Consider the following 18,099-nt stretch of genomic DNA (forward strand, 5'->3'; position numbering starts at 1 on the left):
GTGTGTGTGGATCTGGGGGAGATAAAACAGGCTAAACTGTTCAAATATATACGACTAAGCGTGGGCTGGGTGAGATTTGTGCCCTCGCTACAGCAAGCCAACCTCTTCTGAGAATGTGTTTGTTTGCTTTCAAGGTCAGGGCTGCTAATCAATGTCAATATCTTTCAACATTTCCCTTGGAAAACGATCCAAAGAGGAGTTTGGACAGTTACGTGTACTCCTAGCTGTGGTTTTTGTGCAGCAGTGAGTTATCAGGAGATTATGTATAGTATTATTTTGCTAGTAGCAAAGATGCTAATCCTCACTTCTCCAGGGGAATTGGACAATCCTGAGAGATGCACGTGCTAAACGGTGTGGAAGCTACTATGGATGCCCTACAATGACCTTGTCTTTGGTTTGTTTGCTGCTTATAGCAGGGAAGGAGAGGGAAAATCATTGGTTCTCCTCAGTTGGACTGTCCTTTGCCCTTGTGTAGATGACACGGATGTCGAATGATCCGGCTCTTAATAAGGCTTGACAAATGGGCTTCTCAACTTCACAGAGGCCTCAGTGGAGAGCACATTTTCCTGGTCATCCATAACCTAAAGAAGACCCTTATAAAACAGCAACTGCAAGCACAATTGTGAACTAGGAACTTCCAAGAGAGCTGGAGACACCATAAAGGGCCCCTCAATGAGAGGACAGACAAACCTACTTTGATAAACATTCTATTGCAACCCAGGCTAATTTCTGCAAAATTATATTATGCAAAATGATAGATTTGCTTCTTGCATGTTTCAGGACACACTCATTTTCAAGTGAAATGTCCAATGAGTGTCACTAAAACCAAATTCAGTTTTATTCGAAACAGGTGAACGTGAAGCTGGCAACGTTTTATTGCGTTAGTAAAATTTCATTGTTGTATGTATTATGACAGTTCAGAAATGAAATATCCAACAAGTAGCGCTAAAAGGTTAATGTTCTATTGCATTTGAAAATAGCGTACCACCTACACTAAACTTAACACTAAACCTAACCGATAGTGTTAAATGCAAGCATGAAATAAAAACATGATTTGCTGAGGAACCTTGCCATTGTAAGTCTTTGTAATCATTTATGTGCAAGTGCAATCCTGTACCAGGAGGACTACCTAGGACTACCTAAGTTTACTATGTCATAGTTCATGAAGTTTTTAGGTCATATCATAGTATTGTGCAAGGAACTCTATGAAAATTAGTCTTTATTAACAGAGTAATTTAACCCTGTAAGCATACTTTTATCTAAAAAGGAAAAAAAGTCATTACCATTGAACTGTTCATTTCAGTTGGAAACTCCAGTTAATTGTATATAAAGGTAATTTTTTTGGAGTCTTGCAAAAATATAGGTATAGAGGCACATTTTTCCAACAAGCGTAGCACAGGTTGCTGTATTTTAATAGGTATTCAGTCCAATTCAGTTGAAAAGTGAAAGTGCATTCAAACCACTTTTGTTGCACAAACTTTATACATCATTTTATGCACATGCCTAAATATATAAAAATAAACCCAAATAAAACCAAATCACTGTAATGCTGTTTGTAGGAAAATAGGATGAAGCATTCAGCAGTAGACAGACAGGGTGGTTGTGGATATACTAACTCCAATTTGGATACTGCATTACACTACTATGCTAGTAAAGCTGCCATACACACAGTCTAGCCAGGCTATTTCTGCTGCCACAAGGGGTTATGCCCAGAAAACTGACTCTCCATAGCTAAGTCTGCACACTTTGATCTGGCCTGTGTGTGTAAGCATACAATACATTGGGGTCTAGAAGTCTTTGGTTTAAAATGTAAAATAAATAAGCAAGAATGTACATGTTCTTGTAAATTGTTTAGTATATGAAAAAAAGGAAATAATTGTAATGCAATCTAAGAGAAGTGGGAATAAATAGTCTGACCCCAAAAAAAAAAAAAAAAAAAAAGTTGAGCGCAAATCCAGCCAATTAGTTTGAAGGGTAGGGATAGGGGTTAGTATTTGTTGTAGCATTGTTTACACAATCAGTAGTTGACATAAGCAATGAATATTTAGAATCGGCTGTGGGGCGGAATTTGCACCGAACTGGTTTGGGGGAAAGAATCACGCCTACAGAATTTACTACACGATTTAAATGTATATAGAATATAGAATATAGAAATTAGTTGTCAAATATAGCAGTAAATGAATGGAATAATACTTTATTTTCATTGTGAAAAGCTGATTTGGCAACTGCCAGTAAAACCCTAAAAGAAGAAGATAAACAGAGAGTTTGAAGATTTTACAAAATTTACATTAAAAGAATGCTATGATATAAATTGAATGATCACTATTTGTAGTTCAATGATCAAATAAGAAAACTGGCAACACTGATTATGTGAAAATGTAAAAGGTCAGATATCATTGCTTTCTGCTCTTTTGATCATTCTCAAATCATGCTGGACCATCTGCATGATCATTAGTTTTAAACAAACTTATGGAGTTAGGTTGGGAGCTCATACATACAGTGTTTTTCACATAAGAAAAGTTGTGAACACAAGAACAACCAGTCTAAAAAAATAATACTCCATAGCCTCTGACAGCCTCAGTACAAGTGCTGCTGCCATAAAAGCAAATGGATACATATAAAATATAGGAAATCCAGAAATTTGGACTTTTGGACCTCACTGTATATTTCAATCTAATCCAGTACAGAAGGAGCTGACATTCTGTTTGTGGCCAGTTGCAGCTCTGTAAACAACAAGCTCAAGAAGCTTCATTCTGAATTCAACTGTTGTAAACATGCCAATAAAATGGAGAGAAAGTGACATTCCACACTGTCTAAAACATTGATTTTCTTTCCCCGTTTGACAGTTTTGCAGAGATCCGACTCCCCAAAGTTTGCTTTGGAAAAAAACACATACTTCAGAGACTCTCTTGAGAAGCACGATGTTCACTCTGTGTTCTCCAGATCAGCCAATTGTACACAGCCTTCAGAGGTGAATGATCTGGTGTTGACTCTTGTGAAGGTATTAATTTTAAGCACCCTTCTATCACAGTACAGTAAATCACTGGTTGATTGATTGTGTCTCTCTCTGCAAGCTCTGTATGTGGTGAACTGATTGTGGATGAAAACCCAATATAAAAGAGGGGTATAATAATAATTTAAAAAAAGCATAAACAGTAAAAAATATAATTTTTTAAAATCCTAAATAAGAGAAACTGCTTATCATCAACTGCTAATTTTAGTGTAGAGCTTGATCATCACAGTCAAAAAAGACTCAAGCCACCACGGTATCATAAGATGTGAAGACTTTTGATAAACAGTCTGAGAGGAAGACAGTCATATCAATCCTAAATTGCTGACTGACTACTTTTTAAATCTAAACCCCATCAACCCGCACACACACATTTTAAGTACTGAAAACCCCTGACACTGAAGTCCAAAACTGTGTTGCATCACTAAATGCAGAGCAACAGCTAATCATGAGCGATTGTGTTCACAGAATGGGGGTGGAAATGGGTTAATGTTTAAAGATCTTACTCGGCTGATGCTTGAAGGACTATAAATTGACTCCACTCCATCTGAACAGCCTCCCGTCAAGAGGACTTTGATGGTAAGTTACAATTGTTTCGCAAAAAAATTTAAACAGCTACTCTTTTAAATTTTCGTAAAATATGTGAAATGCAAAAGCAGAGATTTGTGTGATAAAGTATCACCCATTAGTGCAAAATCCTAAAGTTTGTACAATTCTGTGCCATTTGGTCATAAAACACAGGTGAAAAAAATGTGGGGAAAGATTTATTGCTGTACGATTGCTGCCTTGCTGCTAGCAACAGCCTGGGCTGCACCCCACGAAGGCCACGACCATGGTGGCCACACAGCTGACCACCACCACCATCTTCACCACGGGAAGGATGAACCCCACCCCAGCCATGAGGGGGGCACCGATGCCTGCCATCTGCTCTCTCCACACAATGCTGACTTCGCCTTCTCTCTCTACAAGAAACTTGCGTTCCATCCTGATGCCGAGGGCAAGAACATTTTCTTCTCCCCGGTTGGGATCTCAATGGCTTTGAGCATGCTAGCTGTAGGAGCCAAGGGCAGCACTCATTCACAGATATACAGCAGTCTGGGTTATAGCGGGTTACAGGCTGAGCAGGTCAATGAGGGTTATGAGCACTTGATCCACATGCTGGGCCACAGCCGGGAAGCCATGCAGCTGGAAGCAGGAGCGGGTGTAGCCATCAGAGAAGGCTTCAAAGTGGTGGACAAGTTCCTGAAGGATGTTCAGCACTACTACAACAGCGAAGCCTTCAGCGTTGATTTCTCCAAGCCTGATATTGCTGCAGAGGAGATTAACAAGTTCATCGCCAAGAAAACCAACGACAAAATAACCGACATGGTGAAGGACCTGGACTCAGATACGCTGATGATGCTGATTAACTATATGTACTTCAGAGGTACTAAATAAACTTCTCTTTCTTTCAATGATATTCATGTAATAATAATTTCTTTGATCAGAAGTCTTGGTTGAAACTGACCTGAAGTTCTTGCCATTTGTCTTGATAGGGAAGTGGGACAAGCCATTTGATGCAACACTGACCCAAAAAGCTGACTTCCAAGTGGACAAGGACACCACCGTGAAAGTTGACATGATGAAAAGAACCGGCCGCTATGACATCTATCAAGACCCTATCAATCAAACTACGGTCATGATGGTGCCCTACAAAGGCAATACTTCCATGATGATCGTTCTTCCTGATGATGGAAAGATGAAGGAGGTTGAAGAATCCATCTGCAGACACCATATTAAGACCTGGCATGAGAAACTCTTCAGAAGGTAATATGGGCGATACCTAGCTGTTAGTTGACTTTGGACCTGAAGGTTGATAGTTGTTTAGTTGCACAGAAATTTGGGAAATTGTAAATGGCCATAGCTGATATTCCATATTTTACATTGCTGCCCTTCAGTTCTGTGGACCTGTTTATGCCCAAGTTCTCCATCACTGCAACTTCCAAACTGAAAGGCATTCTGCAGGAGATGGGAATAACCGATGCATTCGGTGACGCAGCAGATTTCTCCGGGATGACAGAAGAGCTCAAAGTCAAGGTGTCAAACGTACGTATAGACTTGTTTTTACTTCTTGAAGCACCACTAATGGTTTATAGACCTAATGAATTTGAAAACTCTAGAGAGTCAAGTTCACATTTTGAATCCAATCTCCAGGTTGTCCATCAGGCAGTCCTCAGTGTGGACGAGAAGGGCACAGAGGCAGCGGCTGCAACCACGATAGAAATAATGCCCATGTCCCTGCCAGACACCGTGATGCTCAACCGGCCTTTCATGGTACTGATTGTAGAGGACAGCACCAAGAGCATCCTCTTCATGGGCAAGATCACCAATCCTACTCTCTGAGGTCCTACTCCAAACATAACTCGCCGGCCATTTGCATAAGGCTGCTAATCTTTATGTAGATCTCATTGTAAACTGCAATAAATGTTGATTTGATTGTAATCAAGTGAGTCATCATTTAAAAAAAAAAAAAAATACATGCATTTCTCAATACAGGTCTCAACATAATGCTGTCTGGAAAAACTGCAAATTTGAGCTTGTTAAATTGTGCTTCTTATTTTTTTTACATACATTTAACTTAATTTAGCAGGTCATTTAATACAAATGGATTTACAGTAGAATCAAACTCATTAAAGCAACTTTGGTTAAATGTCTCGGTGGTAGTAACACTTTCTGTTGTTGCCTCACTGGTATTCCTCAGGAGTCCTGCAAACAAAGGACAGATATTTTGATTTGTAGCATTGATCTTTTTTCTGTTAGTCATGTAACCTACTATTATTTAATATATAGTGGCATATATGCAGTATGCATACACAATAACCTTACATACATTGAGGTCCAAAACTGTAAGACCACCATTGTAGGAATGCTTCTCATTTACTCAGCTTTGTTCTATGTTTTTGCACAATCCTGTTTATAACTTTCTGTTTACTTCTAGATTTGTATTCCCAAATTTTCAAAGTGGTTTTAGACTTTGGACTCCACTTTAGAAAGAGCTTTGTTGCCTCTCTGTTGTCAATTTTTTTAAGATCAAATGTATTGAGATGAAACAACACCATTGAAAATAACTTTTGCTTTCTGAATCTTAAAAATGAAAACAATAAAAGTGCATGTATAAAGATAATAATACAAATTAAAAAAAACAACAACAACAACAAAAAAACCCTCAGAAAACAGACACAATAGGAGGTTGGTAGTAATTTATGTTTGTCTCAAAATAAATTAATTTCTCATTTGTAATTATACGAAAAATAAATACATCTATGTTTTGGGTTGCACAACAGAGGGAAGGATGAGATAACCTCTCGTTCATTCCCCTCACCTTTCTGACCTTTAACCTTTCGATAGAACTTCTGCTCCTGGACAGTGTGCTCAATCAATACTACGTCCTCTGTAAATCCAACACAGCAGCCTGATGCATGTCTGTCTCTTCTACAAGATCAAGAGTGCAAATAAATGAAAATGAAATGAAAGCCTTAATGTATGAGGTATGCAGTCAGGAAATAGATCACATCAGGTTGATACTCATTCCAAGATAACTCTGGCAAAGTCTCTGGGCCATATGGCAGTTCCTCATGTGTTTATGCTCATCCTGGTCATCCCATCATGTGGTTGTGACTTTTTTCGAAGGCTGACTAAAGAGTGGTAGGTGTAGACTCATTTTATTGGATTTGTTTTATTAATGCATGCACACAATGACAATTAAAGGATTAGTTCACTTTCAAATGGAAATTAGCTCAAGCTTTACTCACCCTTAAGCCATCCTAGGTTCAGAAGGACATTAATAAAGGACTTTATTCCCCCCCCCCCCCCCCCCCCCCGCATTACCGGGCATTACCTGGCATTACCTAGTCCATTTGCATTCCTGTTATCTTAACAAAATGTTGTAAAGTAATTTCAGGAAATATTTCTATTAAAAGATCACCTTTAAATTTTATTAATTTTAATTTGATTATTTCCACTTAACAAGCATGGAAACAAAGAACTAATATTGAGGTACTGAAAGCTAAAACGTTTTAACAGAAGATTAATTTTTAATATATTTAAAGGTGCCCTAGAATCAAAAATTGAATTTACCTTGGCATAGTTAAATAATTAGATTTCTGTACATGGAAATGACATACAGTGAGTCTCAAACACCATTGTTTCCTCCTTCTTATGTAAATTTGATTTGTGCAAAAGACCTCTGAAGAACAGGCGAATCTCAACATAACACTGACTGTGACGCAACAGTCGGGATCATTAATATGTATGCCCCCAAATTTTGCATATGCCAGCTCATGTTCAAGGCATTAGACAAGCCAGTATTCACATCTGGAAACTGCACAGCCGAATCAACAGACATTATGCAGGTAAGCAAGCAAGGACAACAGCGAAAAATGGCAGATGGAGCAATAATAACTGACAATATCCATGATATAATGTGATATTTGTAAACCGTATTTCTAAATGTTTCATTAGCATGTTGCTAATGTACTGTTAAATGTGGTTAAAGTTACCATTGTTTCTTACTGTATTCACGGAGACAAGAGCCGTCATTATTTTCATTATTAAACACTTGCAGTCTGTATAGTTCATAAACACAACTTCATTCTTTATAAATCTCTCCAACAGTGTGTAATGTTAGCTTTAGCCACGGAGCACTATCAATCTCATTCAGAATCAAATGTAAACATCCAAATAAATACCATACTTACATGATCCGATATGCTGCATGATGAACACTTTGTAAAGATCCATTTTGAGGGTTATATTAGCTGTGTGAACTTTGTTTACGCAATGTATTATAGAGTTGCGAGAATGGGGGCGGGGAGCGCAAGCATTTAAAGGGGACACGCACAGAATCGGCGCATTTATAATTATGCCCCAAAATAGGCAGTTAAAAAACTGAATAAAAAAAATTCTATGGGGCATTTTAAGCTGAAACTTCACAGACACATTCAGGGCACACCTCAGACTTATATTACATCTTGTGAAAAAGCGTTCTATGGAACCTTTAACCATCATTTGAAATAGTGATAATTTCATACTTATTTCTCATTTTTATCAAAGAGAAATGTTTTAAAGTGAGACAAACAAAACATCTTTGTCTTCCTTTCAAAAATGATGTCACTTCATGGAGGATGATGTCATTAAGAAACTGGCTTTTGTTTGTTAAAAGGATTTTACAAACGACTAACAATTAAAATATGACAACATCCACTCAAACCAAAGTATCATGATTACATTAAATACACTCTTGATATTGTGATAACATAAAGCCTACTTATATGATTTCCATCTTTAGAAATGTACGAGTTTAATATTGTATCTAATACAATAAGACATGTGTGACCCTGGACCAATTTTTGTTTTATGCCAAAAATCTTTAGGATATTAAGTATAGATCACGTTCCATGAAGATATTTTGTAAATTCCCTACCGTAAATATATCAAACTATTCTTTTTGTGAGTGGATATGCATTGCTAAGGACTTAATTAGGACAACTTTAAAGGCAATTTTCTCAACATTTAAATTTTTTTGCACCCTCAGATTCCAGATTTTCAAATAGCTGTATCTCGGCCAAAATATTGTCCTATCCTAACAAACCATAAATCAATGGAAATTTTATTTATTCAGCAGCTTTCAGGTGAAATATAAATCTCAATTTCAAAAAATGGACCCTTATGACTGGATTTGTGGTCCAGGGTCACATGAAAATTCACTTTATAGCAGGAATGACTGCTTCATTTTGTGTACACGTTGCTTGCTGGACTATGAACGTTGATCTATTTAGTGTTCCTGTGTGCGCTTGTATACTGACAACAAGCACCCGACCCCCACTACCCCATTTGCATTTTCCGCCAACCTGTGCAACTGCAAACCTACTGATATTTGTTTGTTTACTTGCATCTAAAACACCATTACTCTGTCTAGGCATGACCTTCAGCCATTAGCATGCTGCATTATGCATCTCTCTCATCAAAAGCTGCTGAATTAAACCGCATCGAACTGATTTTTCCCATTCACAAGGTGGCACTGTTGTTTCTCTTTCTGAATACAGCGAGAAAGGCTATGAGTGAGAGAGTAAGAGAAAAAGAGAGAACATGCTGGTCTCCCAGCACAGCAGATGTTAATTTTCTTTCAGTTGGCTATTGAGCGCCAAGCAAAGCAGCCAAGCCTCCCAATCCACTGACCATTTAACACTACTAATGACTTTCATGCTCAGTAAGGCCACACAAAACTGTGGCATTCATTTTGAGACAGACCCTCTCCACTAAATCTACAAAATGGGACACGAGTTTAAGGACAAGGCAGGTGAACGCTCTCTGCTGGCAGCTCTACGAGCAGGTGAGGGCCGTGTCCCTGGGGTGGATGGTAGCAGAGTTAATTGAAACTAAATGGATTCTGCGGGCACGGCATGAACTACCAGCAGGAGGAGTCACAGACGGGTGATAGAGGTGATGATAGACATCGTATGGTCACAGCAGGACACCAGCAACACACCAAATAAACTAAGCCCAAAATGCTTGTATTTATGACATGTACATCAACGGGAAACACTTATAAACAATATAATATGTTTTGAATAGTAGTTTCTGCTGTATTCATGCTATGCCTTTCTCATTTTGTAATGGTGATTTTTAAGTACAATTTTAAACAGAACTGCATTGCGTCATCTCAAGCTACATTAATAGTATACATAAAATATTCTGAACTTGTAACAAGAAAATTTCACTTCTAAAATGGCTGCCACTCTCCCTGTTATCAAAGATTCTATATTATGGTCTCCTATCATTAGCATTCAATAGTCAATAATATGACGTTTTTAGTACAAAGTATTAAATAAACATTTTGTTTGTTTGTTTGTTTGTTTAGATCAATGGTTTTATGCCACAGGGTTGGATATATTATGCTTGATGAAACAAGAGTTGTGGAAAAGGCTATAGTAATTATGAATGTAGAACTGGCCTTTTAAACTTTTCTACTTTGAAAAGTCAAATGGTTCTTTTAAATGACAGCTCAGTTTATTTTGAGGTAAATACTATTGCAATTCAATGAAATGGATAAATTATGCTGTTTCAGATTCAAATTAATGTTTTTACATAATTATTGAACCAATATTTGTTTTGAATTTCTATTACTGGCTATGTGGATTTGTACTCCTTTCAGATACTTTAAGTAAACAATAAGGTACGAGAGGCTGTGATGTATCGTGAATAAGTCAAGTACCTTGTTGCTTTTATAAAATGGTTACCACACAATACAAATATTAAAGCCAAAAATATGTATCAGTGCAACTTTCATGAAGTAAACTTTTACTAAAAGCCTTCCTTCCGCCGGAAAAAAATAGTCCTTGACTGTGAACAGCAACAGAAGTTACATTTTTACCCCATTAGATGGCAGCCATTCAGCTGTGACTTATTCATGATACAGCACAGCCTCTCGTATCTACATCATCCTCACGTAAAATATACACTCACCGGCCACTTTATTAGGTAGGGTAGAACAGGGCTAAAGGCGCCGTGGGTCAAAAGGCGCCTTTGGTATTATTTTCCTCTAAACCACCAGATGGCACAACAACTTGCCGCAGCACTTTCCTAAATATCTGTTTTTCACAGGGGCGTAGGAGCCATTATACGTGGGGGGGGGACACGTGTCCCCCCCCACATTTCAAAATCTAAGTTTTGTCCCCCTCACTATTTCCCAATGTCAGATTTTGTTTTGCATTGCCTGCCTATCTCTGCCGATTTCAGAGTCTCCAAATTAATCCATTCTGCAACTTTTAAATGCATAATTAAATTTTTAAAAACGAAATTATAGGCTTAAGTGCAGGTTCCGAAAGTTGGTCGTTTTGTCGCTATGGTTACACACACACACACACACACACACACACACGCACCGTAATTGCGCTCTTTTATATGGCAAAAGTGGGAGACATAGAGCAAAATAAGTAGACTAGCACCAATTAAGTTTTCGTGCACTATATTCAAAGTCATCTGAAGCCATTCCATAGCTTCATGTGAGGGACAGAAGAAATATACATCGATAAGTTCACGGTCAGAAACTCGTCTTCCCTCCGCTACAGCTGTCAATCATTCAGCATTTAAACAGCGCGTCGCGTTCGGTAACGACAGTCAGCACGGTAAAACTCTCCAATATGATATATTCCCATTATAATACTTGATATGTAGATAAAGAGCTGTGGATTTGCATAAAATGACTTTATCTTGCTGGAGTTTATTGTTGTTTCTGAACGATGTCATCATATTGGCTACAGGATGTCTGTTAGATCGCACAACACAAGGACTATGAATTGGCGTCACATGCACAATAACTGGAATTTAAAAAAGTGAGAAGAAACATATGATTAATAAACTGTTAGATACAGTCAGATGTACACAGGGATTCTCTTTGTACCGTGAACTTTTCAATGCGCAGCACAACTGCGCGCTCTGACTCGATATTGCTTCAAGCACATCATTCTGCACCCGGGATGCGCATTAGCGTTTTTTTTGCTGTTGTTTTGAAGCGTTTCATATTATCATGGTTTTGCACACTGAAAGATTATTAATAGCCTATTTTGTTCTGTCGTATCTATAGCTTGTTGCCCCATTAAAAAGCTGCACAATACATTTAAAATAAGCGTCTTTTAATGTTACATTAATATAAATACATATAATTATTTACATATAATCTAATTTCATAATACAAATAGTAATTTTAAACTTTTTATTAACATTTGGATTTATAAAATTACTGTGCAAAGTTTTTAGGCTAGAACATTTTTTGCTGCTGAATTATATACTCGCCTAGTTTACTTATTTATTTATTGGTCAGCGTATGAATATATTTTATTCATTTGTTATTTTTCTCTATAATGAGATGTTGTGTTTAGTGCATTCTGGATTGGTTAACAAATCAAAGATACAGGCTCCCACTAATAAATTAATTCAACAAAGGTAACCTCTTTTGCTACATATTTTAATGGTTTAAATGTGTACTCTACATGTTTGACCACTTATGAACTATCATTTAGCCTACTATATGTTGTGTACATGACTAATGTGCCCTACCATCACCAATAAATATACTTTTAGAGCACAAAATTGTTTACAAGAGAACACATTTATTTATTGATCTAGTCACGTAATTTTGCTCTCAGAATACACCAGATTTATGCATTTAAATTTAAAATGTACAAAATTTTCCTCTGGGGGGGGGCATGCCCCCGGACCCCCCTAGAGGAACCGATGTCCACCCACCACAGTCTCACAAAATCCTGTGGGAAACACTGCAATCCGTTCCCAAAAGTCATTAGAAATTAGCATTTAAGTGCTTATATATATATATATATATATATATATATATATATATATATATATAAATCCGGGGAATTTCCCCCGAACCCCCCTGGCATTTACTGTCCCCCCCCAGGTTCAAAATCGCTCCTACACCCCTGGTTTTTCATAATGCATGTGCAAATTTGCCTGATCCTTGACGCAATCATGGGCAGCAACGCAAAGTTGATTCTGAGGTAGTTTGATCTAATATTTGATGTTTTTTAAAATGTTGTTGATTTAAGTAGCAAATGAGAATCGATTAAATTAATGTTTGTATTTTCAATCAAAGGTCTTCTTAATGATTTTCAGTTTTAATTCAAGGTAATTCAAGTTTTTCAATAACGGAAGAATATGTAAAAGTATGGTATTTGGGGTAAAACGCGCCCCTGATGTTGGGGCAAAAGGCACAATAATTGACATGATAATGAATAGCTGGCTGACTTTTCCATTTGTTGACATGACATGGTTAGATTCAGATGGCAAATATCATATATCAAATTGGGTATCCATCTTAGAGATAATACCCATATTTATAATGAAACAATCATATTTAAAAAAATATTATATTAATCATATAATAAAATATAATTTATTGTTACTACTATAAATCTATAATAAATATTATGGGATCTCATTCAATGCTTTCAGAATCTTTACTTTTTAAAGCAATTTTGTTTCTGTATTTTTTTTAAATATATTTTTATATTAACATAGGCTTATTTTAATAACAAGTATATTTATTGAACAAAAATTGTATTCTTTTATTTATCCAAAATAAACCGAAAATATTACAAACTTTGCTTAAGTGATTCTTTTTTAACAAATATTAACCTAGACATTATTAAAAACATATTATTTTAGCTAAAGTATTTGTATGAATACTGTGTGCCTTTTACCCCATGTGTGGGGTAAAAGGCCCCCCTCACCACCTCATACATTTATAAGATTTTTAAACAAAATGAACTACTTTTATGATTTATTTTCACACAAAATCTGATGCTCCATCAATGGTCAATACAAACATATATATTTTTCCTGTAATCATACACTTTGAGAGTAGTCAAAAGCACATTTTTTCTTAAGGTGTGCCTTTAGCCCCGTTGTACCCTACATCTTGCTAGAACTGAGTTGGACCCCCTTTTGCCTTTGGGACTTTATGGCATAGATTCAACAAGGTGTTGGAAACATTCCTCAGAGATTTTGGTCCAAAAGCTGCTCATCCGTGATTCAAATCTCCCATTCCACCACATCCCAAATGTAAGAAACCAGTTTGAGATGACTTGACACGGCACATTATCCTGCTGCAAGTAGCCATCAGAAGATGTTTCATAAAGGGATGGATATGGTCAGCAACAATACTCAGATAGGCTGTGGCGTTAAAACAATGCTTAATTGGTAATTAAGGGGCCCAAAGTTTTCCCAAGAAACTTTTTAAAAGAAAATCTGAATTAACGTTGACTTAATGAATTTAAACTAGCAAAACATTTACTGGATGTGTTTAGGTTACTTCATCAAATGCTGTGGTACTCTTTTTGATAAATTATGGCATTAATTCAATTTCATCCTAAATGAACACCAGAAATAACAAATCCTGGATACAAGGACTGATCCAGAACAGGGCCTGAAGCAACATTTGTGCTACTGCCTCTCATTTAGGATGTGATTCAGTTAACATGCATGATGGAGATAGACACTGATGACATCAGATCAGCCTGACTCTGATAAGCAGAAAACAGAATTGATTTTTTTTTTACTTTATTTAATTATTATTTTTTTTTTTAATGTGGGCTTACTGAATGATGAGCATCTTCATTAGTCATGAGCTAATGTTGCATTACATCCAATTAAATAGATTTTTTTTTTTTTTTTTTTTTTTTTTTAATTAATGGTAATTCAAAAATGTGTGGCATGAAAAATGATCAACAAATTAAAAATGTAAAAACTGAGATTTGGCTTAAAATTAATCTTTATTATTATTAGTATTAAACATGTAAATAGATTTCCCCTCAGGGAGAATTCATTATCATTTTACTCTACGAGCCCACATTTATGTACATTAATTTTATGTTGGAGACCAATTTTCAGTTTAGAACACTATGCGGCTTGTTGGTATGAAGGATCCAGGCTTTATTTATATAAAAGCACAATCTGTGTTTTGAGGTAATTCATGCTGCAGTCTACTGCACTGACCTTGAGAGGTTGTAAACAGATGCTAAGTTATTGTCTTCCGTGAAGCAGTTTATAATGAAGTGTATTTTTGTAAGCAAATACTTTACCGTGAGGGAAGTACAATCATATTTCTAAAGAGTGACAGCTAAGTCATTTGAGCAGATATCCTATTAAACAAACAAACCTGTGGCTTTCTGCAAACATGGCTTGCATTGCATGGACTGATAATAACAGAGGACAAAAAATATTCTACGGTTATATGCGCAAGCATCTATTTTGTTGTTATAAGTTGCAGTGCAAGCCAATATGATGACACTAGCTGGAATAAGGCAGGTCCGATTTACTGTGGGCTCTACAAAGTAGCTTGAGGAACAGACAGCAACAAGCTCATTTTAGTGGATTCAGATGGACTGTAATGAAGAAAAATGTTACTTACAGAAACAATTACATCTTATGCTTCCTCCTGGGAAAAGTTTTTAGGCTCCCTCTGTGAAGACGTCAGTAGAAAATATGAACAGATTAATGGAGACAATTCAACAAATCCACACAGTTATACAACAAGGAATCAACAATCTTTTGAGACATTAAGACAATTTTGAATATGAGTAAGTGCGATACTGGTTTTATACAACACTTCAATAAGAAGTTAAAGGTGATAGAGAGGATTTTTTCGTCAACTGAGAATCCAAAGACTGTTACTCAGTTTTTCAAATGAGCGCATGCGTAAGAACAGCCCCCCTCCTTCACAGCTCACTTCAAAGGAACGCCTCCCAAAACTCGTGCACGAGTATTGGAACACGAGTGTTTACCACCGGCATTCGCTGTGTCGTGTTAGTGGATTCATTATGTCGGACTCACCGCAGGTAACTCATAATCTGCAGTTGTTACTCCTGTCTCCTGACAAAAACATTGCATGCGGCGCCTGTGGAGTGTGGAAAGTTACTGGAGCGCGCAGCCGCGCTCGTCTCTCACAAGGAACGTCATGGCAGTGATTGACAAGCCAGAGGGCCAATCGTTTACGCGATGATCGCGTAAACGATTGGCTGATGTTTTTAAGGCCCTACCTCGTGCACAGATGATGTATATTAATATTATTACTTTCAGTGCACCTAATAAATAGTCTTTTATCCGTTAGTAAAGACAGTTTCAAGTAATATTGCAAAAATGTATAAAACAAAACATCCTCTTCAGTACCTTTAATATTGAGTAACTTAAAATTTAAAAAACAATTATTGAGAATTAATGTTTATTTTCTACTCTGCCAAAGAAAAATGAGTTCCTAAAAAAGGCACAAAATAATTAACCATCAGGTGTCTCTGAGCATTGTCAAACGAATCAGTTGACTCAACTTAATGATTCAACAACTTATTCATATAGACTAGTTTCATTCCTGAGTGAATCAGTGTTTTGGAATGAATCAGTTGAGTGAATGATTATATTACTCAGTTCAGTTGTAAAGACAGTCATGTGTTTTGTATTAAAATTAATTCGCATTTTTGAACAAATCAGTTGAATGAATGATTCAATGACTCACTCATAGAGATCTATTGCCACTTCTGACAGGCATAGCAATGTAACCTACATAAAGAGTCACTATAAAATTCCCACAGACTGTCAATCTGCCTGGAACGCACTAACAAAAACAAGCAGAGTGACACAAACAGAACTTCTGAAAGATTCTATCAGATTCAAAGAACAGAACTAACTGTTATAAATGTGAAACTTAGAAAAACAAAAATTAAGTCTTTATATGGAAGCTTGTTTCCACCATTTTGCCATTGCAAGTTTATATTTCACATTTTTGCAAAAAAAGTCTGAATTGCGAGAAATAAACAATTTATTACTGATCTGCCTGCATTGGCACCATTGTATGCGAACTGAACAGAGCTGGACGATGACATCACTGTTCTCTCCAGAGCTGCTGGATAAATGAACTAAATTAATAACTAATGATTTTATACAATGGCAATGAATCACTACTGAACTTACTTAAGCTGGACAATGACACTATTTTCTTCTAGAGCTAGGCTACTATACAGCCAAAATTATGTTTCCTGCTATCACTGTAAAGCTGCTTTGAAACACTGTAAAATCTGTGAAAAGCAAAAGTAACTTGACAATTCTGACTTTATTTCTCACAATTATTTCTTTATAACTCGTAATTCTGAATTCTATCTCTCTCTCTCTCTCTCTCTCTCTCTCTGAATTGTGAGATATATACTTGGAATTGTGAGGAAAAAAAAGTTAGAATTGTGATAGGCCTACATAAACTCAAAATTTAAATAGTTTATATCTCACAATTCAGATTTTTTTTCTCGCAATTCCAAGATTATATCTCAAAATTCAGACTTATTTTCTCAGAATAGGAATCTAAATTTCTCAGAGTTTAGTAGGCTACTTGTAATTGCTAGTTATAGAATCTGAATGGTGATTTTAGATTTGTCTATTTTTAATAAAGCAAAAAGATGACACCTTTCATAGATTCATTGGGATTGATGACTGTTTTTATGGTTAAGGGAAAGAGAGAACTCTATAGAACTCTATATAAGGCCAGAACACACCAAGCTGACGCCGACGAACTAGTGGCGATGAAAGCAGACTGCGGGGTTTGCTCACCTCAGCAGCGTCTGTGTCCAAAGTTGCCCTGCCACACCAAACCGACGCTAAACAGCCGACGGCCAAGCAGCACGTCAGTTCTGCGCGAGATGAAATGCCTTTCCGAAACAGCAGGTGGCAGTAGCTGAACAGCCAATCAGAATGATCAGATGGCCCGACGGACCGACGAGCTCCAACGCCGATTCAACATTTCGAATCGGCCAAAGAAAAGGCCGACGAGGACCAACTTCAGCCGACGGTGCGGAACACACTGAGAAAACTTAAGGCGAGCATACACTGTGCGATATCTGTGCGATTTCAGCAAGGTTACCAACTCACACTGTACGAGTAGATCGCGTGAGATGGAAAACCAAAACGCACGATTTATGTGCTCACACTATGCGGTCCGATGGTCGAGACGTGACTCGACTGCTCACACTATGCGTTTGAAATATGCACGATAAACCCACGTACTGGGATGCGCCGATTGACAATGTTTCCAGAGATATCGTCAAACGCATCAGCTATGGATATCAAGAGGATTTAGCATTTCCAATTCATATATTAAATAATAATAATAATAATAATAATTAGCCTATTATTATTATTATTATTAGTAGTAGTAGTAGTAGTAGTAGTAGTATAGGGTAGGCCTATTTAATATTAAATTGATATTACAATTCATTTGGCCCGCAATATTTTATAGCGCATCACCGCATAACTGACGCACTGCGAGGATAATAAAAGATTTGATTAGCTTATAATTACTCCTCACTGAAAATTATTTAAAGACATTTATACAATGAATAAAAGGCATATAATTAAAATTATTAACGTTCGAAGACTGCAGTCAATGAAAAGCAGCTTCACTTCAAAAACAACCGGTTTAATACGAAATACTTCTCTTCTCATTTTTTCACCCACTACATACAGTTTATGGGCCACAAGAGAAATATTAAGAA

At 36.8% G+C, this 18,099-nt stretch overlaps 1 protein-coding gene and 1 long non-coding RNA gene across 2 annotated transcripts; one reads left to right on the plus strand and one right to left on the minus strand.

The window, feature by feature from the left end:
- Positions 1-3,465: 3,465 nt before the first annotated feature.
- Positions 3,466-5,491, plus strand: LOC125279035 (alpha-1-antitrypsin homolog). The gene is made up of 5 exons (XM_048208501.1): positions 3,466-3,589; positions 3,752-4,436; positions 4,546-4,816; positions 4,948-5,095; positions 5,204-5,491. Exons 1-5 carry the CDS (start codon positions 3,587-3,589, stop codon positions 5,390-5,392), a joined length of 1,296 nt encoding a protein of 431 aa, XP_048064458.1. The 5' UTR covers positions 3,466-3,586; the 3' UTR covers positions 5,393-5,491.
- An 879-nt stretch (positions 5,492-6,370) lies between these two features.
- LOC125279037 lies at positions 6,371-17,210 on the minus strand. Its single transcript, XR_007187299.1, has 3 exons — positions 17,159-17,210; positions 14,979-15,029; positions 6,371-6,481 (listed from the first exon to the last, which is right to left on the minus strand). It is a non-coding gene; the product is annotated as an uncharacterized LOC125279037 (long non-coding RNA).
- Positions 17,211-18,099: the final 889 nt, after the last annotated feature.

The sequence above is a fragment of the Megalobrama amblycephala genome, linkage group LG11, assembly GCF_018812025.1.
Source record: "Megalobrama amblycephala isolate DHTTF-2021 linkage group LG11, ASM1881202v1, whole genome shotgun sequence".
Classification (NCBI taxonomy): domain Eukaryota; kingdom Metazoa; phylum Chordata; class Actinopteri; order Cypriniformes; family Xenocyprididae; genus Megalobrama; species Megalobrama amblycephala.